We start from the raw sequence: 25,495 nt of genomic DNA, 5'->3' as shown, positions 1-25,495 counted from the left end.
TAGTTCTGTATAACAAATGATTACTATAATCAGACTAAATTGTCATGATGAAGATACTCCAGGTTCACTGAAAGGTCACCTCTTACTTTGTATTCAATCTCTCCATATTCATCCTGTTGGTCTCTCTTTCTGTTGTCTCTGTCTGTCTGTCTGTTTCTGTCTCTCTCTCTCTTGTTTAAGGGTCTCTAATTGTCCTGTTGGTTGTTGCTCCTAGTAAACTAAACAAGCTGAGCTCATCTTAGCTTGCTGGGAGGCCTGCAGCCAACAGAAGTTACGTAAAAAGCTTTCATTTCTCATCAGCCCCTGGGGGAGAGTTTACTGTCCTGCAGCTTCTGGTCAATCAGAGTCTAGATACACAGAGACCAGGGAGGCCTGGGACTGGGGTCCCTAGCAGAGACCAGTGAGGCCTGGGACTGGGGTCCCTAGCAGAGACCAGTGAGGCCTTGGACTGGGGTCCCTAGCAGAGACCAGGGAGGCCTGGGACTGGGGTCCCTAGCAGAGACCAGGGAGGCCTGGGACTGGGGTCCCTAGCAGAGACCAGGGAGGCCTGGGACTGGGGTCCCTAGCAGAGACCACTTTAAGGCTTTTGTTTTATCTGTAGTTGTAAGAGTTTGTAACAACCTTTTTCCTCTGTTTGCTATTCAAACACAGCCTCTGCTCTATTGATGTGATGGATGCGTGCTGAGGGGAGCAGTGCCAGAGATCTGCCCTCAAGGTCACACTGTGCACTCTGAAACCCTGAGAGACCTGCACTGAGGGAGGGAGGGAGGGAGGGAGGGAGGGAGGGAGGGAGGGAGGGAGGGAGGGAGGGAGGGAGGGAGGGAGGGGAGAGAGAGAGAGGGAGACGGAGACGGAGACGGAGACGGAGAGGGAGAGGGAGAGGGAGAGGGAGAGGGAGAGGGAGAGGGAGAGGGAGAGGGAGAGGGGAGAGGGAGAGAGAGAGAGAGAGAGAGAGAGAGAGAGAGAGAGAGAGAGAGAGAGAGAGAGAGAGAGAGAGAGAGAGAGAGAGAGAGAGAGAGAGAGAGAGAGAGAGAGAGAGAGAGAGATGGGGTTTGGAGAGAGAGAAGGAGGGAGGCAGAAGCAGCATTTGAGAGAGAAGGGTTAGAGGAAGAGGAGGAAGGAGGAAAAGGAGGTGAACGGGAGATGGAGGGGGAAAGTAAAGGAGGGTGAGATGGACAAACTGAATGCAACCTCAGAAGGTTTTTCCCTCCAGGAGCCCAGATCATCATTCAGGTCATGAAGCAAGCAGAACAAACCTTGAACCAGCAAAAATCTCTCCATGAGGCCTCCAGCCAGCTCCCAAGTCTGGCTGTTTAGAATGAACAACAATGCAGTTGGAGGGTGGATAATGAGTGTGTCTTAAGCTCTAAATGGCCTCATGTTGTTTAGTCTTCCTGCTGGCTTCTCGGTCCTGTTTGTTGTGACTGGTCAGTCAGACTGTTCATATGAAGGCAGTAGTCTGGCAGTAAACCACAACAGCCCCAGTCCCTGACACCAATCTGGCAAAACGAACAGTTTCCTGTTGCTTTCTCAGTGAAACTGTTAATGTGCGTTAGTATCTAAACAAGCCTCTCAGCCTGATTTACCCCTCCAGGCTGCCACCATGGCACTTGCAGTAAAACCACAATAAACTGCAGTAAAACTGCAGTAAAGCAGTTCCTCCCTTCTCTTCCCTGGTCATATAACTGTTAAAGCCTCCCTACACCCAGTGAAACAGCTAATGAGCCTGTAATTGGTTAACACCAGGGTCGGACTGGCTGTCGGGAGATTCGGGAGATTTCCCGAACGGCCAGTCAAACGGCCGTGGCATAATGCAAAAAATTTTTTATATATAATAATATGACACGGCCGTGGGCTGGTCTGCATTTCAAAGTCCCGGGCTGTTTTTCAGTCCCAGTCCAGACCTGGTTAACACGTTTTAATAAGCTCCCGTCAGGGACATTTGCACACACAAAACACACACACACACCCACACACACTAGCTCACCAGTGTGGGTGGTGACCCAGACCTTTGAGGTGTGAAGTGTTGTCTTCAGCATTGCTTGATATTAGCACCCAGTGTGTGTTTTGGCATCATGAGACAAGAGAGCAGCCTGGTGTATCAGCCAGCAGAGAGCACAGAAGCACTTCCAGCTGTGACAGAGGACTAGTCTGAGAGACCAGACCAGTACTGTCCATTCAGGGTGCTGAAACTCAGTCTGGGGCGCTGAAGATCTATATGGACTTCCTCTTGTTGACATATGTACCGAACTGTTCTGCTGGAGGGTGTGTGTGTGTGTGTGTGTGTACTGTTGTGTGTATTTGTCATGCTAAGGCAGAGATTTCATACATGTTCATGCTCAAATACCAATGTTTTGTTTTGAATCCTACCATAGTAATCTTCTTTCCCAGTGAGTAATTCCCCTAGATTTAGTCATACAGCCCAAAAATAACCGTCTTTCTCTGCTGTGCTGTGGGGATGACTTTCCCCTCTGTGTGTGTGAGGTTTGTTCTCCAAGTTAAGTGTGTGTGTTAGTGTGTGTGGGTCAGAGGTCATAGTACCAGGAAGTGCTGCACAGGGAAGATTGATGAACCTCTGAGTAGAATGTGATGTTGGTGTCAGGAGGATCAAAGGTCATGTGGCCTGTCCAGACTCTGACAGAGCAGAATAGAGATGAACTGTGACTGTCTACTGTTTGATCAAATAAAAGAGCAAGCACCGAAACTCTGGAAATTGTTCATTTTAAAAACCAAGGGAACAACTGTTCAAAAGTAAAATGACACTGACCCCTTTTCTCTATATTCTTTTTTCTCTCTGAGGTATATGATGTATTCAACGTATAAATTGTCCCAATCTCTCTCTTTCTCTCCCTCCTTCCCTCTCTCTCTCTCTCTCTCTCTCTCTCTCTCTCTCTCTCTCTCTCTCTCTCTCTCTCTCTCTCTTTCACAGAAGGAGTTCGTAACATGGCCATGGACTCCGGTGCCATGACGATGCCCATGACAGACCCCAACGCCTGGGCCACAGCCATGAACAACCTGGGCATGGCTCCCATGGGCCTGACTGGACAGCCCCTCATGCCAGGTACACATCTGTATTACTGTTTCTCCACACCTCTGTATCTTTTAGAGAACAATGTCTTCATTTAGCAGATACTTTTACCCAAAGCAACGCGCTGAGAGGCATTTGAACCTGAGACCTCTAGATCTGCAGTCAAATGCTCCACCACTGAACTGTACTTTCAGGTTAGTGTCGATGGAACACAGAGAAGCGTATTGCTCTGTATCGACGAGAGTCGTGCAGTGGAGCGCCGGAGCCTTCTTGAAGCTCCGCCTCATGTTGACCAGCGTCAGACACGTTCAGTCCTGCTATCACAGTGAGCAGAGCTGAGCCAGTGACATATGAATGCAAAGGAGTCGAGGACTTTGTTCACAGGCTGAGGACTTGTGGTTCACAGTCACAGTGTGACAGATATGGATTCTTACCGCCTTGGCCACTTGTTTGGCTCATTGACACGATGGATTATGGGTGTGTTGATTGCAGCAGAATCCGAGCTCCACTAGATGGCTGTTGAGCCCAGACAGTCGCGTCAGGCCTCGAAATAATGTCATTTGGATGCAGTCAGTGTGTTTAGTGAGTTGGAGGATTAGGGAGAAGTCCCCAGTGTGATACGCAGCTCGTGGGGACGACAGCCGTGTGGAATTGCGAGTCCGCTATCACTGTGTCGTCTGTCACTTAGCAACGCATCACAAAGACGTGTCATTGGTCCGTCCTTGGCGGAGGGGAGGAGCCAGCTCCCTCCAGACTGAGCATGCTCCACCAGCATTGGTTTAACGGTTTGGACCAGAGAAGGTGAAGATGAGTGAAGCCCAATGAGACTCCACTGAGAGCCGCGTTCAGCTGCTGTTTGTGATCGTTTCAGCATGATCACATGTCTGGGTAGTGTGAGGTTCACCCTGACCAGGCCTGGTCTCCAGCTCTGTCTCTTGGCAACAGCTCTCCTGAAGCCTTTTAGTCAATCACCACCTCCATCTTTGTTTGTTTATCCTGCTCCTTCGTTTCAACAAAGCTACGGAAATATGCTGAGAGCTCCACTCACAGTCCATATTTCAGCTGAAGTAGCTTTGGAGAACGATAGTCCCACCCGCTGTGATTTTCTTATTCAATTTCATTTGCACAATTTACTGCTGGCAGGCTTAGCCCACTCTGCTCTCTACAAGCTAACTGCTCACGCTAGTGATTGCTGTGGACGTGGCGTGATGGAGGGTTTTGTGTGCTGGTGGGAGAGAGGAAGCATGAGGGAGAGACAGAGAGATATGCGTGAGGGAGGTGCCCTGGCATCTCGTGTGTTGATCACTATGGAGACACCTATCATGGAGGGTGTTGGGATGGACTGTGTCACAGAGGATGGTCTAGAGAGGGGGAAGAGAAGGGAGGGGCACAGGAGGACGAGAGAGTGAGTAAACACCATGTTCTTACTGCAGCATACTTTTGCAGACCTCCGTGCAAGCTCATCACTTTTACAGCTACTTTGCATGTGTTTTAAAACATCGGGCCTCTGATTGGTTTTACAATTCCACACGGAACCCGAACAGTTGAGCTCTTCTCAGCTAAACCATAACCGCAGAGTCAATACACGCTCGTACATGAATGGAAATCCGCCCCACCATCCGCCATTCCGCCATAGGGAGAGCGTGGAGTGAAACAGACAGCTGGGGTCCCCCCCTCCGTCACCTGGAGGGAACAGCTGATGGACTCCTCCTACTGTTCCTACTCCTCCACCAGCCATCTCTCTCTCCCTTAGACCGCCCCCTGTCTATCTCTCCCTCAGACCCCCCCCCCCCCTGTCTATCTCTCCCTCAGCCCCCCCCCCCCGCCTCTCTCTCCCTCAGCCCCCCCCACCCGTCTCTCTCTCCCTCAGGCCCAGCCCCCCCCCCCCCGTCTCTCTCACCATCAGGCCCAGATGATCTGGATCCTGCTGCTTCATTAGCGTCTTCTCTGCTCTCAGCCCCTCCGAATGCTCAACCAGATTAGGACTGATAGATGTTTGCCTGAGTCTATCTGTATTCCTCTTCACTCACACTCGTACACACATATGCTCGGTCTGGATTCAAGCACAATGCAGAACAGTGGTAGTTAGTATAGGCATCTGAACACTGTTATGTGCTAGATGCTAGACTGGAGGCTTTGTTCTTGGGCAGGTCTGCTTTTTACCCTTGAACTAATCGGATGTTTTATTGATTCTCCGTTACGAGGGAACGTCCTTCATGGTCTCATCCTTTGTTTGCTTTTCCTCTGACCAAAGTTAGAACGCTCATTCTCTGCCCCTCACAACCTCCCAGTGTGTCTGTGCTTGTATGTGTGTGTGTATCTGTGTGTGTGTCTGTGTGTGTGTACAGTGCTTACTGTATGTGTCAATGTATGTGGGTGTTTACTGTATCTATGTATCTGTGTGTGTTTGAATGTGTACCTATGTGTTTTGTTTTTACCTTTGTGTCTTTGGTGGTTTAAGGGGTTGTCTTTGTGTATAGCCTGCAGCAGTACAAATTCCCCTGCCAATGAATACAAGAGTAGAACTCTACGGTGTGTTTGTTATTGTTTTGGAGCTGGATTGTGTGACCTTACCTCAGAGTTGAGCTGAAAGAGAATCCAAGTGTAACCTTAGCTATCTCGAACTGCAGTGGGAAACCAGAGAACCAATGTGTGCGTGTGTGTTCGTGTGTGTGTGTGTTCGTGTGTGTGTGTGTTTAGGCAGGGGCCTTGATTTCCTCCAAAGCCATCTTATTTCAGCATGCCTTAAGTGATTACTGTATCACTTACATACACAGACAGGTGTAAGGCAGTACTATTGAATAAAGGTTGTATATTTATCAGTGATATACTGCCCAGCTATGTTTGTGAAGTCTGATTTGTTACAGAAACAGTACTCACACTGTAACTCAGACCACACATTGTTATTGAATAGAGGCTGTGGTTCAGTATTGATACCCTGTAGGTGTGTTCTCCAGAGCTCATGCTTAGTGCAGCTCTGAGAGATCTGGACTGAACAAGCTGTCCTCCGGGCAGAGCTCTCCCTAGTGGAGTCTCTCTGCAGGGGACCAGAGTCCAGACCTGCTCCCTCTGACCCCAGAGAGACATGGCGTCACAGTAGCGGCTGGCAAGCCTGTTAGGAACCTCATCCAGACTAACACATCCAGGCTGAGATTAGGACCATGTGGAATCTTCCAGTGCCTCCTCCTCTGTCTCTGTCTGGAGACCTCCCAAGGAACAAAGATGTATGATCCCAGACACTTGACACAGGAAGCTGGCTGTGCATCCAGAGTGTGCTAGCCTGACTCTGCTGTGTAGCTCTGGCTGCTGCAGAGTGACTGCCTCGGCCTCACCAGAGCCAGCCTCCAGGAGACACATCGTGGGATCGTGGGCCTTGGAGATGATGACTAATGTCCTTTACTAATGCAGATAGATGGTTCTCCTCACAGTCATCATGTCATTGATTTGTTGGTTTGGATTGTGTTTAGTGCTGTCATTGGATGAAGTCCTCCAGAACAATTGGCTGCTTATGAGGCTAAGGAAGATGCATTTGTGGAGGGAGCAAATTCATTGGCGAGCCACACACACATAAACACCCTTAGGAAGGCATTTAGCTTTGTCACACACACACAAACACCACCCTCAGGAGTCATTTACCCCGGGACACACACACTCACATACACACACACACACACACCTCTGTGAATACATAAACTGTCTCTAGGGACTGGTCCCTCACTCCTGCTGCTTTGTCGGCATCCCTGTGGGCTCCTCTCCTTCAGCTCTCTCTCACACACACACACACACACACACACACACACACACACACACACACACACACACACACACACACACACACACACACACACACACATACAGCTGCACACACACAACACTGTACACACACACGCACACACACACACAAAGGTTTTAGCCATAACACACCAACTTTAGTTGCCCTTTATGCATTTTTGCATTCATGGATCTGTGTTATTGCTGAGGAGATGTGTTTTCCAGGTCCTGTGTGTGTGTGTGTGTGTGTGTGTGTGTCATAGAGAGGGAGGTGATGAGTGGTGGAAATGTCTATAGTAATAAAGACGTGATAAAAGGAGAGAAAACCTACAGAATGAAGGATATATATGTGTAGTTGTTGACAATGCTAAGGCTACAGACGCAGAGTAGAATAATTCTGATTCTAAATTCTGGTCCAGGGCCAGGCGGATACCATCGACTATAGTCACCCTGGTGACCAGCAAATGACCCATGTCTGACAGAAACATGAAAAGGGAGATAAATGCTGATATTTAGATGGAGATTTGCTGTCAGATAAGTTATTTCTTCAGACAGATGGGCAAGCCTCCCAACTTGGTCCAGGGGATGTGGCCCTGCTCGCCTCATTAGACGATATTACCCAGCGTGCCTTGCAGCACTTCCTGTGTCACCTTACCACCACCATTGCTGATGGGGACGTTTACCTTGGAAATCAGAGAGAGGAGGAGAAGGGGAGGAAAAGGGAAGGAGAAGGAGGAGGGGGAATGTGACAGCGATAGCCAGCAGGTTTCTACACTCAAATGCCAGATTTGTCATTTCTCCTTGCACTTTTGATTGATGGGCAGCTTGAAATGTAATTACCTTCCACATACCTCCAGGAAACTGTGACAAAGAGAAAGAGACAGTGTGTGTGTGTGTGTGTGTGTGTACGTGTTGGTTTATGGGTGGTGTAGTGATGCAGATAAAATTGCATGAACTTGGTTACACAAAAGACAAAGTGTTTGCAGGTGGCAGATCTTATGGTTGGTTCTCTGAATATCTGGAGATGTTTAGCATTGGCTTGGAGACTGTGTGTGAGGTGACCAATGTGTTGAAAGTCTGTGTGTGTGTGTGTGTGTGTTTAGGTGATGAAATGAGATGAAACAGATCTGGGTCAGAGGCTCCATGGTTTCCTGTGTTGAGAAAACCCTGCTGTAGAGTAGAAGAAGTAAATACACAGCATACACAGCTTTGCTGCACATGTCTGGTGGCTCAAGATCTGAATACTGGACAACACACACATATATACACACAGGGGCACAGACACACTGGTGGTAAAAAGAGAAGCAGCAGTGAAACAACCTGGGTTTGATATAACCAGAGCTTTCTCTGTTATGTTTTGAACTGTTTTTTGTTATGAACTTCTTCCTACTCCTTTTTGAACATGGGAATTTCTCATTTGAATTATTTGCAATTATTCATGACCTTATTAAGCTGTAATTTTAATTTGTATATGTATGCATGTCTGTGTATATATATATATATATATTTTATTTTATATTTGTTCTACATGTTCAAATAAACTAAACTAAACTCTGTGTGCCCTGGAGGCCTGGTTTCTATCTTCTGTCCACTCTCCCTTCCCTCCCTCCTTTCCTTCCTCCCTCTCTTCCTCCCTATATCTCCCTCTCCTGCCATCCCTTTATTCTCTCCTCTGCCTTACCTGGGGAGGATGAGTCGTCACTTAGGCAACAAGGGTATCTTATCACCTGCTCCTCTCAATCACACATGATGAGGTCATCAACGTGAGACAGAGAGATGCAGGGCACTTATTGTCTGCTCCCTCATTGTTCTAGTCTGTTGGTGTGGCTCCCTCCACATCTGTCTCCTGGGCCCTGGCCTTCTTTCTTTCTTCCTCCCTCCTTTTTTCTTTCCCAAGTAATATTCCCCTGCTACTTTATTTTGGCAGTTTCATGCTGTCTAATTAACTTAGATTTTTCTCAAAGTGAACATTGTGTTTCATGTTAACATTAGTGGTTTTTAAAGGTCAATTACAAATTTAGTTTTTTTTATTATCCTCATTGTCTCATAGTAAAGAAAAGTGTTCCTATTTCTTAAGTAAACATTAAGCACTCTTGATGGCGTTAAGTAGTTTTTGCATTTCATTTAATTTTGGAGACCACAGAGAATAAAGTTGCACAAACACACACACACAAACACACACTTTCAATGTACACATTATTTTATGTTGGCAGGTGCAGAAGAGGCTCATGGGAGAAGACAATGTCATTTCCATTTCAAAAAGTCTTGATTCTGTATATGTATAAACTATAAATACACATAGAGAGAGATAGAGAAAGAGAGAGGGGGGAGAATGCAGTCTAAATCAGTACCAGAGAACAAAAGCTTGTGTTTTCTGTCCTCTAGCGAGATCCAACTCGGTCTTTGTGACTAAGAACAACATATTCGGGGTCAGAGGTCGTCCAGGCAGCTGGAGAGAGGAGAGGCAGGCCAACTGAAGCCTCTGTTGCCCCTTTTAATATGCAAGACGTTAGTTTGTTCTTTTATTCATAAGAGCATGTGCTCAGGTATTTATAGGCAGTTTTTTGGCTCTGCTGTTGACAGAAACATCACATTGTGGTGAGGGAGGAAATAGACAATGAAACATGGTTGAAGAAGCCAGTGTGTTGTCTCTGATGTCTGGCAGAAGGTTTGCCTCAGGAGGAGTTTCCTCCAGTGTGTACTTGTGGCCATGACGTTGTGTCTTGCAGCATTCTCATCCGTGTGTTCCTGTGTGCCCGACAGATTTTGACCCGAGCCTTGGCATGATGACGGGCATCGCCCCCATGAACCCCATGATGCCCGGCCTGGGCATGGTGCCCCCCGCCCCTCTCCCAAGACCTGCCCGTTATCAAGGAGATCATCCACTGCAAGACCTGCACCCTGTTCCCCCCCAACCCCAGTAAGTCTAATAACCTTGAAATGTCCCTTGACTACACTATCCCTCTCACGTGTTCTAGAACATCTCTAACCAAGGATACACGAAGAAGACTCTTAGAATACTAATCTTCCATTCTTTAATCTCCATTCTGTGCTGACAGTCAAGAGAGAGCAGGTCGGCCTATTGCCTCCCTGTTCCTCTCTCCAGACAGGCCTCCTCCCCTCATCCACTGCAAACGGTTGTGTCGACTCAGACATGAAGAAGATCCTTCCTCTCCTTTTAGCTGAGCTCAGCGGATCTACATTCACATCACATGCATGGAGGGAAGGAGCGGGTAGACTGGAGGGAGAGTGAGGGGGTAAGGAAGAAAGGGAACGACAGGGGCGATCAGAGAGGGGGATAAAGTGGGATCGAGAGAAAGGGGGAGAGAGAGAGTGATCGAGGGAGAGGGGAGTTAGGGGAGGTGTGGGAGGTGATGCTCTGCCTGTAATTGGCAGAGTGACCTCTGAGAAGACGCTGCAGACATCTACACAATGCCAGGCTGCATGGCCCCGTCCACTACATCCCCCCCTGCCCCCCCCCCCCCCCCCCCCCCCACACACACAGGGTTATCACAGGGTTCGGACGCTGCTGATTACCTGACCCCCTCTGCCCTCAAGCTCCTGTCAGTTTAGTTCATGTTTGAGGGCCATACGACTCCTCTCGCCGCCATCCCTTGAACCTGACACCTTACACATGATCCCTTTACTAAATCATTTGCTTCCTCCACTTCTAAGCAACCTGGAAATGGTTTACTTCACTAAGTCATCCAGGAAGAACTGCAAACACGCAGAGCCACTGAGGGAATATAGAGAGCATAAGAATGTACATAGTTTTCCATTGTGTATGAGTAAAACCCTAGCGTGTCAGCTGCTGTAGATGGTATTCAGTGATGGGGACCTTCTGAGACCTCTTCTTTAATGCTTTCTTTCAGAGGAAACTTTCTGCCTTGGGATTTCATTCAAAGCCCACTCGGTTGTCAGATTGTTCAAGAGATCAGACTCAACATAAAGCAAAAACTAAAGTTCTTTGTCTCTGCAGGCTTTCGAAACAGACTCCTTCACCTAACATAAAACCCACTGTGAAGTTCCCCGTCTGCTTACCAAAACACTCACACACAAATTATTTTAAGTGAGAGAGAGAGAGAGATAGAGAGAGAGAGAGAGAGAGAGAGAGAGAGAGAGAGAGAGAGAGAGAGAGAGAGAGAGAGAGAGAGAGAGAGAGAGAGAGAGAGAAACAGAGAGTGAAGAGAGGAATAAACAGGCATAGAGAGGGAGACAGGTAGAAAGAGAGAAGGAGAGAGTATGAAAGATTGTGTGTGAGAGAAGGGCATAGGTAATTGAATAATATTTTCGCCTCTGACACCCCCTCTCCCTCGGGGCCCAAGCATGCTGTGTGTGTCAGGGTTAGGCTAGAGGACAACAATGAGTCAGTGGCCTGTTGTCTCAGGTGCTCTCATCATCTCAAGTGTGTGTGTGAGTTGGAGGGCATTAGGCTGCATATGTTACCTATCACATGAAGTAACACCCCTAGCTACAGTCACCGCCAGAGACAACAGTAGCCCCCCCCGTTGACCTTTATCTGAACAGTAGCCTGTAGCCCCCCCCCCCTCTCTCTCTGTTTTTCTCATCTTTCGTAGTTCTCTCTCCTCTCGTTCTCTCTCCCCATCTCGCTCTCTCTCCCTTTTTCCCTCTCTCTCCCTCCCCCCCTCTCACTCTATTTCTCTCCATCTCTCTCCCACGAAGAGCTATTTCTATCCTTCCCTCTGACCCCTCCCCATACTGTGTCACCAGTCCTTTTCGTGGTCCAGATTTATCTGCTGCTCCAGAAGCCGAGCGGCCCTCTGTGATGGTCAAGGGGGCCATCAGTCTGTTCTCCCCCCCTGAGGCACGTCCTCCATCCCTCAGCCTGTTGAAGGCCTGGTCATGTGGGAGACAGCCTGTCCATAATTACCCTGGGGAGGGAGAGAGAGATGCCCTTCAGATCTCCAACGCCCTGGGGGAAAAGAGGAATGTCAAGTGTGTGAATGTGTGAGTGTGTGTGCACATGAATTGTGCAGTATCTACAAGCCATGGAGTGCCCTTGACTTGACGTTTGCTGTCTCCATCAAAATTCAGCAACAGTGAACACGCACTCACACGTGTGCACCCACAGACATGCTCATTGTAGTGACCGAGGGTGGGTTTCCATTGTCATTCTAATCTGATCTCACACTGTGAGATCAGTGTCTTCAGGAGGTATGGAAGTGAGCACAGCATGTTCAAACACAGGGTGTTGGTGTGTATATTTCTGTTTGACAGAGAGAGACAGAGAGAGACAGAGAGAGACAGAGAGAGACAGAGAGAGAAAGAAAGAGACAAAAGGAGAGAAAGAAATAAACAGAGAGAGAGAGAGAGGGGGGGGGGGAGAGAGAGATGGGGAGAGAGAGAGAGAGAGAGAGAGAGAGAGAGAGAGAGAGAGAGAGAGAGAGAGAGAGAGAGAGAGAGAGAGAGAGAGAGAGAGAGAAAGAGAGAAAGAGAGAAAGAGAGATATTCTTCTTCCACATCTCTCCTATTGAGAACACTCAGTACTCCAGTGAACCATGTAGTGTCAGCGCTGTGCCTGCACCGTAACTGAGTTATATCAGGTACATTAGCCTTAAATTATACTGAGATGTGTGTGGAGGCAGAATGGGGAGGCCCATATGGTGATCCAGACATACACCACACTCAGTGGTTTATCGATTACCTTATTCTATCCATGTAGACTCAGCCAATCTCATTTATCAGAGACTAGAGGCCTGCTCTTATACAGATTAGTTCAGTCCATACTCATCTGTGTTAGATTAGTGGGATCCGTCAAGCGTAGAACCATCCCCATTAAATGAGCTAGTTTTCTGGCCAATAAGAAACTATTTTGATGAAAAAAGAATTGAATGGAAGCTGTTCAAGCATAATGCCGCATGTTATCATTACTCCTGTTGTAAATTGCTGCTCATTACTTCAGGTCATGGTCAATGTGCTTTAATTGATTTTCTAAATTCAGAATGGAGCTCCTGAATATGTTCTTTGTCATACATTCATAGATCACATTATTAAATATGATGCATTGTGAGCTTTCAATCGAATCAAAAATCCACTCCTCATCCCATCTACGTTAGCTACCTTGGTTTTTTCTTTATTTAAACTCCAGCGGTTTAAGCCTATTTTGCACTAACTGAGTGGATCATTGTCACAACATGTTGCTTACAATTCAAATTGAATTATTTGGTTTATAATACATAGTTATTTTTTACATAGAAAAACTGTACATTTATATTCAACAAGTTAATACATCCATTTGTGGCTCCTTTCCCTCCTCATGCTGCCCAGACCTTCCCCCTCCTGCCACCAGGGAGCGCCCTCCTGGCTGTAAGACAGTGTTCGTGGGCGGCCTGCCAGAGAACTCCACCGAGCAGCTCATCGTGGAGGTGTTCGGCCAGTGTGGTGAAATCATCGCCATCCGCAAGAGCAAGAAGAACTTCTGCCACATCCGATTTGCCGAGGAGTTCACGGTGGACAAGGCTCTCTTCCTGTCTGGTGAGTTCCTGTCTGGACAACTGTCCTCCCCAACACTTTGGAACTGGAACTTGTAGTTCAGCACTAAGGTCTTTGAAATTCAGAGAGACTCTGGGAGAGAGAAGGCAGAGACCTTCTCTTGAAAAGACAATGAGGAGATGTTTGTTAGGATAAATGTCCTCTCCTCTCCAGTTAGAGATCCTTACAAGGGAGGGCATGAATCACCAAGAGGAGAGAGCTTCTCGACCAGTCATGTGACACCAGAATCTTATCTCGATTTCCCAGCCAGTCGACCCAGACATCTTAAACGTCTCTCTGTATGCAAACTGGAGGACATATATCCCTGTCTCACCAAATACATTTAAAGCTCGGGCCCTTCCAATAATACCCTCTGAATTATTTACTGTATGGGTGCACACTTGAAGGTGCGTGCGACTGTGTGTTTTTGTGCTCCTGCGACTTGGTCCAGTTCTTCCCTCTGGTGAGACTGGAACTCTGCTCTATATATCTTGTCCTGAAGCCAGAGCTGTGCAGCTTGGCCATAAATAATGTTATTCATTTCCCACAGGCATCAGTCTAGCAGCCACACAACCCCACTGTCACACAGTCACAAACACAACATAGCACAGAGCAGAGAACTCAAGAAATATTTTACCAGACTGTGAGCCTACAGCACAGAGCAGATGGAAGTAAACTGCCAGCCCACATTCATTTGTTTCCCTTTTCAGAGCAGACATGCGTGACTCACTCTTATTCTGGAGAGATGCAGAGAGAGAGGATGAATGACAGATAGATGAGAGATAGAGGGAAAGAAGGAAATGTTGAAATAAATAAAGGGTAAGAGGCTTGAGGTGGGGGTCGTGGGGGTGATTGAGGGAGAGATGGAGAGAGAGACAGAAAAAAGACAGAAAAAAGAGACACAAATGCAATCGGTGATCATGTAAGCCAATCCAGTATTCGTATTAGTGTCAAACAAGTACAGTGTAACTTCCTGTTCAGTGTTTAGAGCATGAGCAGGGTTTGACAGCAGTGTCACTGGAGCAGCAGGCAGCTTCCTCAGTGTCCTCTGTGTACCAGCATGCAGAGACAGGGTGTCTACTCTGAAGCCCCAAGGCTACTTTAGACAGACAGAGAAAGAGAGAGCGAGAGACTTATGGATGGAGAAACAGCTGGATAGACAGATTAGTTTAGCCTAAATGATGCAGGTGTCTGACAGATATGTCAGAGAGAAGATGGAGGGGGGAGAAAGATGTATGCCTGGAGAGAGAGAGATTTAGAGAGAGTTGGAGAGAGAGAACGCTGGCCCAAATGTGATCCTTAGCTCCCTCTTAGCAGACTGTTGTTCCATAACTAGACTTTTCCTGCTCTGTTTTCTTCTCCTTTTTTATCCCCTCCTCTCCTCACCCCCACTTTCCCCTGCTCTCCTCCTCCCCTGCCTTCTCCATGTCATTTCCTCTCCTTTCCTCCCCCCAGGCTACCGTATCCGTCTGGGCTCCAGTACCGACAAGAAGGACACGGGCCGTCTCCACGTGGACTTTGCCCAGGCCAGAGACGACCTGTATGAGTGGGAGTGTCACCAGCGCATGCTGGCCCGAGAGGAGAGACACCGGAGGAGGATGGAGGAGGACCTCCTCCGACCCCCCTCCCCTCCCCCCATCGTTCACTACTCTGAGCACGAGTGCAGCCAGCTGGGGGACAAGATCAAAGGTGGGTGCTCACACACACACACACACACACACTCAGACACACCCTCACACACACACACACACACACACTCACTCAGACACACACACTCACACAGCTCTTCTCTCCTGTGTTTTGCGTGAGATATTCTCATGCCACAGAGGAGCGTGATGTTGTCTATAGACATCTGATGACTCTGAATGTAAGTGTGAATGTGCCTCTGTGGATTTAAAGTAGCTGTCAAGTGAAGAGCTCCATCTGCTACCTGTCTGCCTGGGATGGACTGCTGCTTCTGTCTGTGGGCGTGAGCTGACAGAGAGAGCTGGAGAGAGAGAGAGAGAGAGAGAGACAGAGAGAGAGAGAGAGACAGAGAGAGAGAGAGAGAGAGAGAGAGAGAGAGGGGGAGAGAGAGGGAGAGAGGGAGAGAGAAGGAGGGAGAGACTGAGAGAGAGAGAGAGACAGAGAGAGAGAGAGAGAGAGAGAGAGAGAGAGAGAGAGAGAGAGAGAGAGAGAGAGAGAGACACAGAGACACAGAGAGACTGAGAGACTGACTTGTTTGGGTCTGCACTGTTGGTTACTCCAATGCCCAGACAGCAGGATGGGTGTTTATTAATGAAACTGTTCGTTTTCACATCTCTGTGGGTGATGGTTTATAGGGGCTTACAGACACTCTTGCATTAACGTTTATCTGGATGCATGTGGAGGTTATTAGTTCACATCTTAACGTTCATTTGGAACATAGCCTTTGTCAGTGACGGAGCAGCATTAATATAGCTGGAGGTACTCTGTTAATAATGGACCTGTTTGGGCTGGGCTGGGGAGAGCCTGGGGAGCTGGATCCTTCTAGAAAGACTGAACAGAACCCCGGGGAGTTACAGTGATGACACCTTGATTCAATCTCTCAGCTGTGATGGATCACTCCTGAAAATGAGCACACTGTGGTTTCTTTATACTGGAAGTGGATGTTTGGATGTTTTTGTTTGTGCATAGGCATCTGCAGTAGTCAGCATTAATAAATCAGAGGCCCTCCAGCTGTTTAGTCTGTGTGTGTTGGGGTGTGCGTGTGTGTGTGTGTGTGGGTGAGTGAGTGGTTGTGGATTTGTGTGTCCTGTTTAGGCATAAAAGGGTGCGCGTGTATGTTTGTTTGTGTGTTCCTTAAGGTACTCAATATGGGGACCCCTTGATTTTTCACTGGGTTCTTTGCAATGGAAATCAATACTGCTTTTGTCTCCTGACATCATCTTAGAATTCCCCTGCCAGAGCATGAATAATGCTAAGCAGCCTCTGATCTACATTGTTAATAAAGGCTTGTGGGCTGTGCCAAGCAAGACGAGACTTGTGATGTCCCTTTGAATAATTGTAAACATTTAAAATATGTTTAATTGTTATTTTAACTGACTGTAACGTATCCCTGGACTAATTTTATTCATGTATTGCTCCCCCTCCGCTCCCCTTCCTCCTCCTCCTCCTCCTCCTAGACGACAGCAAGTTTGCGGAGGCGGTGCGGGTGCTGCTCACCTGGGTGGAGCGAGGCGAGGTGAACCGGAGGAACGCCAACAACTTCTACTCCATGATCCAGCTGTCCAACAGCCACATCCGCCGGCTGATGACTGAGAAGGCTGCCCACGAGAAGGAGATGGAGGAGGCCAAGGACAAGTTCAAGACCGCCCTGGCCGGCATCCTGGCTCAATGTGAGTGCCTCTCAGACCTGTTAGCCCTCAGCACACACTCACACAGAAACACACACTCACGCACCATACTCAAACACATACATGGATAAACACAGTGTTGTGAAAGCCTTGTAGACATCACTTCCTCCGACTCTGTCTAGCCAGTCACATCCATTCGTGTGTTCAGGGTGACACTTGTACTGGCAGAAATGTTGACACCAGGTGATAGCATGCCTACATATACTTTATCTCTGTCTGTCACTGTCACAGCTGCCATAGATGAGAGCTGTGTTGTCAGGCAACTGGATCAAAGATACCTGATTCCACTGAGATACCGAGAGGTGCTCTGCTCAGACGCGTCCCACAACAACATGTCAGCATCTAGCTGAACTGACGTGTCACATGACGATGTTCTTCACCCGTCGCACTCACACCCTCTCACATAGGCTGTGAGTCACATAGTCACATGCATTGGTTTGCACCTTCATTTCAGTGGTTCTGTACAAGGCTTGTGGCTGGAGAGAAGGTAAGTGATTTGGTCCAGTAGACCCTGCTACACTGCACCGCTGCTCAAAGCCTGTAATCATAGCTAGCGGTCTGTAGGTTTTTGGTCCAACACAAATCTGCTACTTCATTCAAATTATTATGTAGGAGATTGATAGATGGTCAGTCTGAAATGTATCATTAGGGGGTGCTGTGTAAAGGGTCTCCAGTAACACTTCCAGTTTGAATGGAGCTGACATGAAGGTGACACACATCCATAGAGACAGTTGATCATAGTAAGTAGTCCTACCCACGTGAAGGAACGAGAGAAGAATGGAATAAATTGGTTGAAAATGTGCAAAGGTATAATCTATAACTGACCTGGCTTAGCATTACTATAGCAACTGCATAGCGTGTTTGTGTGTTTCTGTTCGGGTTTAGAAACCCATACTTTAATTTGAATACTCAGAAGTAGGCTGGTATTGACATATAGATGCACTTAATATAGGCAGGGAGGTGGGTCATACCTCAAGTCTCCCACATCTCACATTTTCTCTTTCTTCTCTCCTCTCAAAATATTCCATACAAACATATTTATATTCATGAGTTTATGTCTGTGTCTGCGGTTCCTCCCATACAAATGTCGACACAAAAATCGGTGTCCCAAAAGGAAGCTTTGCACATGTCATCAATGAACAAAAGATCCATCCATATTGTCCAAGGCTCCTCACAGCTGCATGCAGGCCTCCCCATGCTCTCTCTCCCTCTGTGCCCTCATGCAGTCTCACCAAGCCCTGCTGCTGCCATTCTCTGGTTATCACCTGGAATAAGACCCCTAATATTGCTCCTGCTCTGAAACAGGTTATTTGAATCGGCCCTATTGATGAATGTCTGGCAGCAGAAATCTCCTCCGGTAGAACATGGAAGGATTTATCAGCCAATGAGACGACTCGCTCATATTTCAAAATGATGTTTACAGGACATGACATTATTCCACAGGTGGGTGTGGATCTATGTCCATCATGTCGGGTGGGCCTGACTGCATATCTCATCATGGAGATGAACCGTCATGACTCAGTTAATGACCTCATTTAGAAAAGATGGGAGAAAATAGACCCTGAGGCCACACTGATAAAAATGCTAGCTGGAGACAGACTGCTAGCATTTAGCTCTATAAACAGTCTCTGCTAGCATCCAGCTCTATAGACTCCACTAGCATCCAGCTCTATAGACTCTGCTAGCATCCAGCTCTATAGATTCTGCTAGCATACAGTTATCTAGACTCTGCGTGCATACTGCTCTATATACAGATTGTGGCAGCTAGTTGGAAGTTTTTATCTGTTTGTTTTCTTTCACACGTGAACGTTCGGCCACAACCTTGCACTCGCTCCTTTCTCCTCTGCCTTTCCTCATTGATTCCCGTCCGTCAAATTACAGAGTTCTGAGAAGCCACTATTGATCTGGACACGGTCCTCTCCCTCCAACCCCCCAGAGACCCACCTTCAGTCCCTCTGCCAAGTCCACAACTCTGGTGCTGTTATTGACTCCCTACTGGGGGCATCCAGAGAGAGACCCCCCCACTGAGACACATTGTCCCATAGCCAACAATAGACCGCTGAGTAGGGAGAATCAACAGAACCCTCTCACAGTCTCACACACTCTGCACCACTGCCCACTACTGCGACTGTCAGTCCTGTGGTGGCAACTGTGGGGTAGATGTGGTCCTAAAACTGAGCAGGAGAGTTTTCTGTGAACTACAGTAAGAACATACTGTCTTCTGCTTCAGTGTTACTCAGTTGGTCAAGGTTCAAGCTGCCCTATGGGTCTTCATGTAGCTAGACTTTACAGTAACATTCCAACATTGCAGTAATATACAATCTTGGGTGCATTGTCTGACCATATATTTGAGGATTTGGCATCAAAATCATGGTAAGTAAAAGCTATTTAAAGTCAACAAATGAACTCATCAAATGACCCAAATGCTTGATTCTGATCCAGCAAATGAGTGACAATGACAAACAAGTGTCACCCAGCAGTCGTCTGTCTTTCATGCAGAGCTCCTCACTCCATGTCTGGTCCCTGTTTCCCTCAGGAGACATGACCACCCACCATCTCTCTCTCATCTCCTAATCAGTCCTCCAGGAGCCCGTCCGTCTGACGCTCTCCTGTCTCATATCTATCTGGTTCTTGAAGCTTCTGTTAATGAGTCATTAGAGATGCCTGACAGCCAAAGCAGCATAAAGAGAGTAGGACCACAGAAGATATAGGCGCTGTGTTGAGCTGGGAGCTCAGTAATGACTGGTGCTGGGCTCTGATAGAACTGCTGACTGACAGACTGCTGCTCAGATCTCTGCTCCAGAGGTGGTCTTTGATGATGGCACTCCATCCATCTGAGAGTCAGTGGAGGTGACAAGGTGACACACTTAATTATGAGGACATATAGTTTCACTTACTGTTGTGTGCATCAGGGACAGGCAGAGTTTTATTTTTGATATATTTTCCTATACATTTTTTTTATAGGAAATGTTTTATTTTTTAAAACATTGTAGGCAATCAGGGAGGGCCGGACATGTAAATGAGGGGCCTAGGCCACTTCCGGACCACCTCTTACTGCTGTGTGTGTGGTTTTGGTTGTGTGTGTGTGGTTTTGATTGTGTGTGTGTAGTGTAGTGTGGTGTGGTGTGGATGTTTGGGTCCATGTGTTTGAGCTAATAGACAAACATGCCTTTCACCGACAATGATTAGAACATGAGAATCTCAATCAGGCACACAGTTATTTGACTCACTTCCTGATTCCACTTTCTCTCCCTCTCTGGACGGTAACTGGCCCCTGCGTCCCTCCACAGTTGAGCAGATTGTGTCTGTATTCCACGCTGCTTCCAAGCAAAAGGCATGGGACCATTTCTCCAAAGCTCAACGCAAGAACCTGGATGTGTGGCGCAAACAAGCTGAGGTTGGTGCTTTCTCTTTTACTACTCTTCTACTAAGTGGAAAACCCTCGTTCATCGTCATTGTCTCGATTTAGGTAGATAGATCACTTTAGACAAAACAATGACCAAAGGTACAAGTAACCTTTTCTCTCTAGGCTAGTCAGGCAGAGAGACAGCCTCAGTGCTAGGCACAAAGCTAGGCTAGGCTACACCCAGGCTCCCCTTTTCAGTTCACCCTCGAGAGGGAGCTCCTCTCAGGCCCAGGTCCCGGCCTCTCGCCCCTCTCTGTCCTCTGGAGGCCCGCTGGGTGAGTGTTCAGTCTCATAAAGCTGCCAGGAACAGAACAGGTAACTGCAGAACCATCCTTTTAACACCTTACACAAACACACCCAACTGCACATCACTCTCAAACTGTGTTGACGAATACATTAGCTAATGACTGATTTCCATCATGTGTTTTGGCTGGTGAAATTAGGTCAGTCATCTCCCGGCTTGGATGTTTTATAATTTCATGAAACCTGACAAGATTTATCATCTCTAAAGCAAATGTCACATTCATTATCATAAACACTTCTCCTTAATAGAGGGCATTAAAGTGAGATGGCAACGTCATTTTAGGGACAAATTGGTAAGTTTGATGTGTGTAAGGGAGTAATTTTGTCAACACTAGATGAGCTGTGTAATGAGCAATCTAAAGTCTGCTAATCAGGCTAAACCACACATAATAATTTGCCATGGAACACAAGGGGACATTTTTTGTTTCTCATAAGGAGAGATGCTGCTTACAAACTAGTGTAACAAAGAGATTCACTTCTGTTATCCGAATGACTCTGATGCAAAGTTAATGTGTGTGTGCACGTATGTGTGTGCGTGTGTGTGTGCATTTGTGTGATGGGTGATCTGTGACACGACATAGTACATTATAAAGCAAAACCGACTTTGTTAAGCACCAGCACAAATACACACATGCATGCACACACTCATGGGCATGCAGACACATCCTCCCCATCCGGTGCTCCTCGCAGCAGGGACTTCAACCACTTCTAATCACGCATCTTTAATGAAGTCTCAATCTTTGTGAATATTCATGTGTTTCTAACTGGCAGTCCCCTCTAGAACTATCAAACATGATAATGACACCAGGAATAGAGCTCTGGCATTCTAAGCCACTCTGGGAGGAGCACTGAACGGTCTAGTGTGCTGGTGTATATGAGCAGGCTCCGAAGGCTGTGATCCTCCCTCCATCGTCATACACTGTCACGGACACGCAAGCACCCAGAGCAGGAAGTAAGGTCTCAGTACACACGGAGATCCTGCGTCTGAGGACATGCTGAGATGGTGACGCATGTTCCTCTGGTCTCCGGCATGTTCTGTTGCGTGACGTGTGTCCAATTCTGTGACCGAGCTGTCCTGCTGTTTCAGTCTGTGTAAAGGATCTACACACCACAGCAGAGTATAGATTTCTTTCTCTCCTCTCTCTGTCCGTCTTTCATTCCTCCTCATTCTCTCTTTAGGGAGGTGTTAATGAGGACCCTCAAGGACATGCAGGGTTTTATTCTGCTTTTTCCCCTACTCTACTGTTGTGTGTGTCTGTCTGTGTGTGTCTGTCTGTGTTCATGTCTGTGTGTGTGTGTGTGTATATCTGTTTGTCTGTGTCTGCCTGTATGTTTGTCCGTGTGTCCTCATGTTTACAGCAGCCATGTAACTCTGCCAGAGTTTCACAGGAACATTCTGTATCTCACCACTCACATCTGTTATCCATCCGTTCATTTATTCATCCATCACTCCTTCCATCCATTCATCTGTCCTTTTCCACATGTCCCCCCATCTGTCTGCTCACTTATCTAGTCATGTTATCCATCCTTCTAAATCTACATGATGTACTCGTCCACCCACCCCTTCATCCACCCGTCCATCCACCAATCCATCCATCCACCTCTGAAGTGCAGTCTCTCTCCTCTACCTCTCTGTGTTTGTTGTCAGTCAGGCTCCCCCCCCCCCCCAGGGAGTCTGGCTCCAGTCCACTGTGACTCAGCAGAAGAAAACAGGCCTCCTGGACAGACGCACACATGCTGGTGGGGGAAATAGATTGAAAAAGGAATATTACCTCCATATAACAGCTGAAAGTTTTTTCCTCAAGGGAATACAAACCTCCATTAGTAATCTGTTTCATCCAGGCTTCAACATCCTGTTTTAATCCATTTATGCTCACTTCTATCAATGTTTTACTTTAGCGTTGTCTAACTGTAGCTAGAGAGTATTGATTAGCAGTCTGTCTTTGGTTAGTCTGTGTGTGTGTGGGGCTGTGTGTGTGTATTTCGTGCCTGTGTATGTGCATGTGTACCTGTGTATGTGCAGATTCAGGGTGCTGGCAGACAGCAGGGTGATAGCATGGCAGACAGGTCGGAGTCAGAGTGAACCAGAGCTGCTGATCCAGAGTCTTTACCTCAACTCTCTCAGACTCCTGCAGCCTGCTGGACTCTGATAGGCTGAGTAGTACCACACAGCTGAAGGGAAAAGTCTCCACACACACACCTCCAGCTTAGTTGAGTTGTTGACTTGTAGCCCATGACTGTAGCCTGGTCGCCATGGCACTGGCAGGCTAGCAGCTACAGCCTGTAGAGAGGAAGTCAGCTGACAGGAAGACGTCAGTTGTTTCTGTCAAAACATGAAGTCGGGTTTCAGAGCAGCGTGTGTCTTGAGGCTGGAGATAAGAGTGATTCTCTTGAGACAGGATCCAATAACAGCTGTTTTTCTCCCTCCTGCATCGTCCACTGGATATTTACATTCTCACAATGAGTAGTGTGTGTGTCTGTGTGTGCTTCTGTGTGTGTGCGTATACATGTTTGTGTGTGTGTATTTGCATGCACATGCATGTGTAGGAGTATGTATGCCTGTGTGTGTGAAATTTTGTGTGGGTGTATGTGTGGGTGTGTGAGAGCAGCCAGATCATGTCATGTGTGTTCAGACTACTTGTTTGACATCTGGTTAGCCAGCCACTCCTGGTGATGAAGACACCAGCCATATGATGATGTTTACTCCAAGACTGGTGTTTGCTGCCGTAGGGTCAGTGTCTCCCCTGGCGTTCCGAGTGTGTGTGTGTCTGTGTGTGTGTGTGTGTTCATTGGCCAAGCACAGCTTCATTGTGGATCTCTCTCTAACAGTTTGTGTGTGTGTATGCCAGTGTGTGATGGTACAACATGGTTGGTCATCCTTGGCAGCCTGTTGGCCCATTAGCCATGGAGAGGCCCTGCCCATCTGGCCGCCTCGTTGAGAAACGCACACTGAGGCCTCCATCTGGGTACACTATCACAGATTTTATTAGGCAAAAACAAAACAACACACCCTGTCCACTGCTCTTGTTACGTATACATGACTCTGGCTTCATACTCTATGGAGTATGAATTATGAAGGAGAGTTGGAAGGGAGGGATGGTTGTGACCTTATAGGGATTCCAAAATGTTTAACTGATCAGTGGCCTGTCTTCTGAGGGAATCTCCCAGAGGCCTACATTACCCAGGGTTCCTAGGGCGATGTTGAGCCGTCTGTGCTGTGTGTTCCAGGAGGTCAGAAACATGCACAACGAGGAGCTGATGGGGATCAGACGAGAGGAGGAGATGGAGATGTCTGACGATGACATGGAGGACACACACGCCCCCGACAGCAAGGACTCAGACCACTCAGGTACACACACACACAGCCAGAACATGCACAACCCCATCAGCTGATTATGCCTTAAGTGTAGATAAAAGCTGTACAGATGCACATCATATACATTATGTATGTGTGTGTGTGAGTGTTTGTGTGTGTGTGTGTGTGTGAGCCAGCTGCTCCTCCAGCTTCCTCAGGGCTGTTCTAGGGACCACTGAAGGGCCATTAGGGCCTTGCTTGCTCAGAGGTGCCTGTTCAGGTCTGCTGAACCAACAGAAATACTGATGCTAAACACCTTCAAACAGCCCATAATATTCAAACAGCCCATAATATTCACCTGGGCATTCAGGGGTCTTACTGCTTCTCTCTACAGCAGAGAGCCAGGGTAGAGATGCTGCTGCCAACATCACCTGCTCCTTCTAATCAGTTTGTTTATTTTAATTTTTGTCAATGTTTTTTAATCGTTCTCTAGTCTCTCCAGTTTGTAGACATCCTCCCTAATTAGTGTGTAGATATATGCAATTAAAATAATATTCCTGCCAGGTTTGTGGTTCCTCCCTCCTCTCATGTGTGACCTTGGTTATTAAAAAACAATGCTAAGCATCACTGTCAAGGGCCTGTCATAGTATTTGATGTCAACCTGAAAAAAAACCGAGGCTAGGTTGAGGTGACAGGTGTTAATTTGACTCCTATTTCTGCTAACAAGGCGATGTTACACCTGCTAAGGTACACGCTAACCTCAGGGATTTTGTTCACATCTTCTTCAATCAATCTTTAGAAGCCGTTAGGTATTGTATCAAATCAATGTCAGTGTATTTAGCAACAATTAGACTTGTTATTGCTTGAAGAGGAACACCTGTACTGCCACTACAGTCTTCAACCACTCTGTTTCTGTCTTTAAAAGTGAATCAATGCTAACGGCTAAGTGCCCCCCTGTTCAGTGAAACAGTACAGGGTGTTCTCTGAGAAAGTCTGTCTGTGTTTGTTTTTGTGATTTTTGTTTTTTTTGGTTGCCTGTGTGTGTGTGTTTGTGTGTTTGTGTGCGTGTGCAAACGAGCGTGTGTGTGTGTAGGCATGCATGTGTGTTTGTATGTGTGTGTCTGCACGCTGAAGCAAGTGTGTGCGAACAGGTGTGTGCGTGACCAAATGTGCATGAGCGTGTGTGTGTGTGTTTTAGTGGGTCGATACTCAGCCTGTCATGTTGTAGAGGGGGAATAGGCTTCCTTGCCTGGCCAGGGAGTTGATGAGGCTTCCTGATCAATACTCACTTCACCTGAAGCCTTTCACTACCAGACACTGACACAAACGCACACACAAAGACACACACATACAGGCTCACATCGACACACACACTAAAACACAGGCTCACACAAACCCTTACATGCACACTCACACACCAGTGTAACAAGGTGTTGAGCCAAAAGGTCTTCCAAGTTAAAGGTCAGACTTCTTTGGATTAAATTGTGTTCATTAAGGCTCAGATGATCCTGAACAGTGGCCAATCACACAGTCACAATACTCTGCCGGAATCAATCAGGCCGTCCTCCTACACACACACACACACACACGCATGCACACAGAGAAAGAGAACACAAACAGGCATTAACACTGGCATACATAAACACCTACACACACATATTCACACTCTTTCGGGACCCTTTCCCTCAGTTCAAACACTAATCACGGAATGAACATGTGCACACACACGATCACACACACACACACACACTCAAACAGAAACAAACACAAAAGTACACACACCTTATCTCCCCAGCTCAGTCACTCAAACACACTTTCATCAACAT

The 25,495-nt window shown here is 47.3% G+C and overlaps 1 protein-coding gene across 1 annotated transcript in view; it reads left to right on the top strand.

Annotated features, from left to right (window-relative positions):
* LOC124473691 (ecto-NOX disulfide-thiol exchanger 2-like) overlaps positions 1-25,495 on the top strand; it is an 82,978-nt gene that overhangs the window by 50,029 nt on the left and 7,454 nt on the right. Inside the window, 8 exon segments of the mRNA XM_047029357.1 lie at positions 2,930-3,061; positions 9,563-9,636; positions 9,638-9,719; positions 13,088-13,294; positions 14,747-14,980; positions 16,435-16,647; positions 19,956-20,062; positions 23,603-23,723. Coding sequence (XP_046885313.1) covers positions 2,930-3,061; positions 9,563-9,636; positions 9,638-9,719; positions 13,088-13,294; positions 14,747-14,980; positions 16,435-16,647; positions 19,956-20,062; positions 23,603-23,723 — 1,170 coding nt within the window.

This window comes from Hypomesus transpacificus, chromosome 1 (assembly GCF_021917145.1).
Source record: "Hypomesus transpacificus isolate Combined female chromosome 1, fHypTra1, whole genome shotgun sequence".
Lineage (NCBI taxonomy): Eukaryota > Metazoa > Chordata > Actinopteri > Osmeriformes > Osmeridae > Hypomesus > Hypomesus transpacificus.
This window is presented reverse-complemented; position numbering and strand designations above follow the sequence as displayed.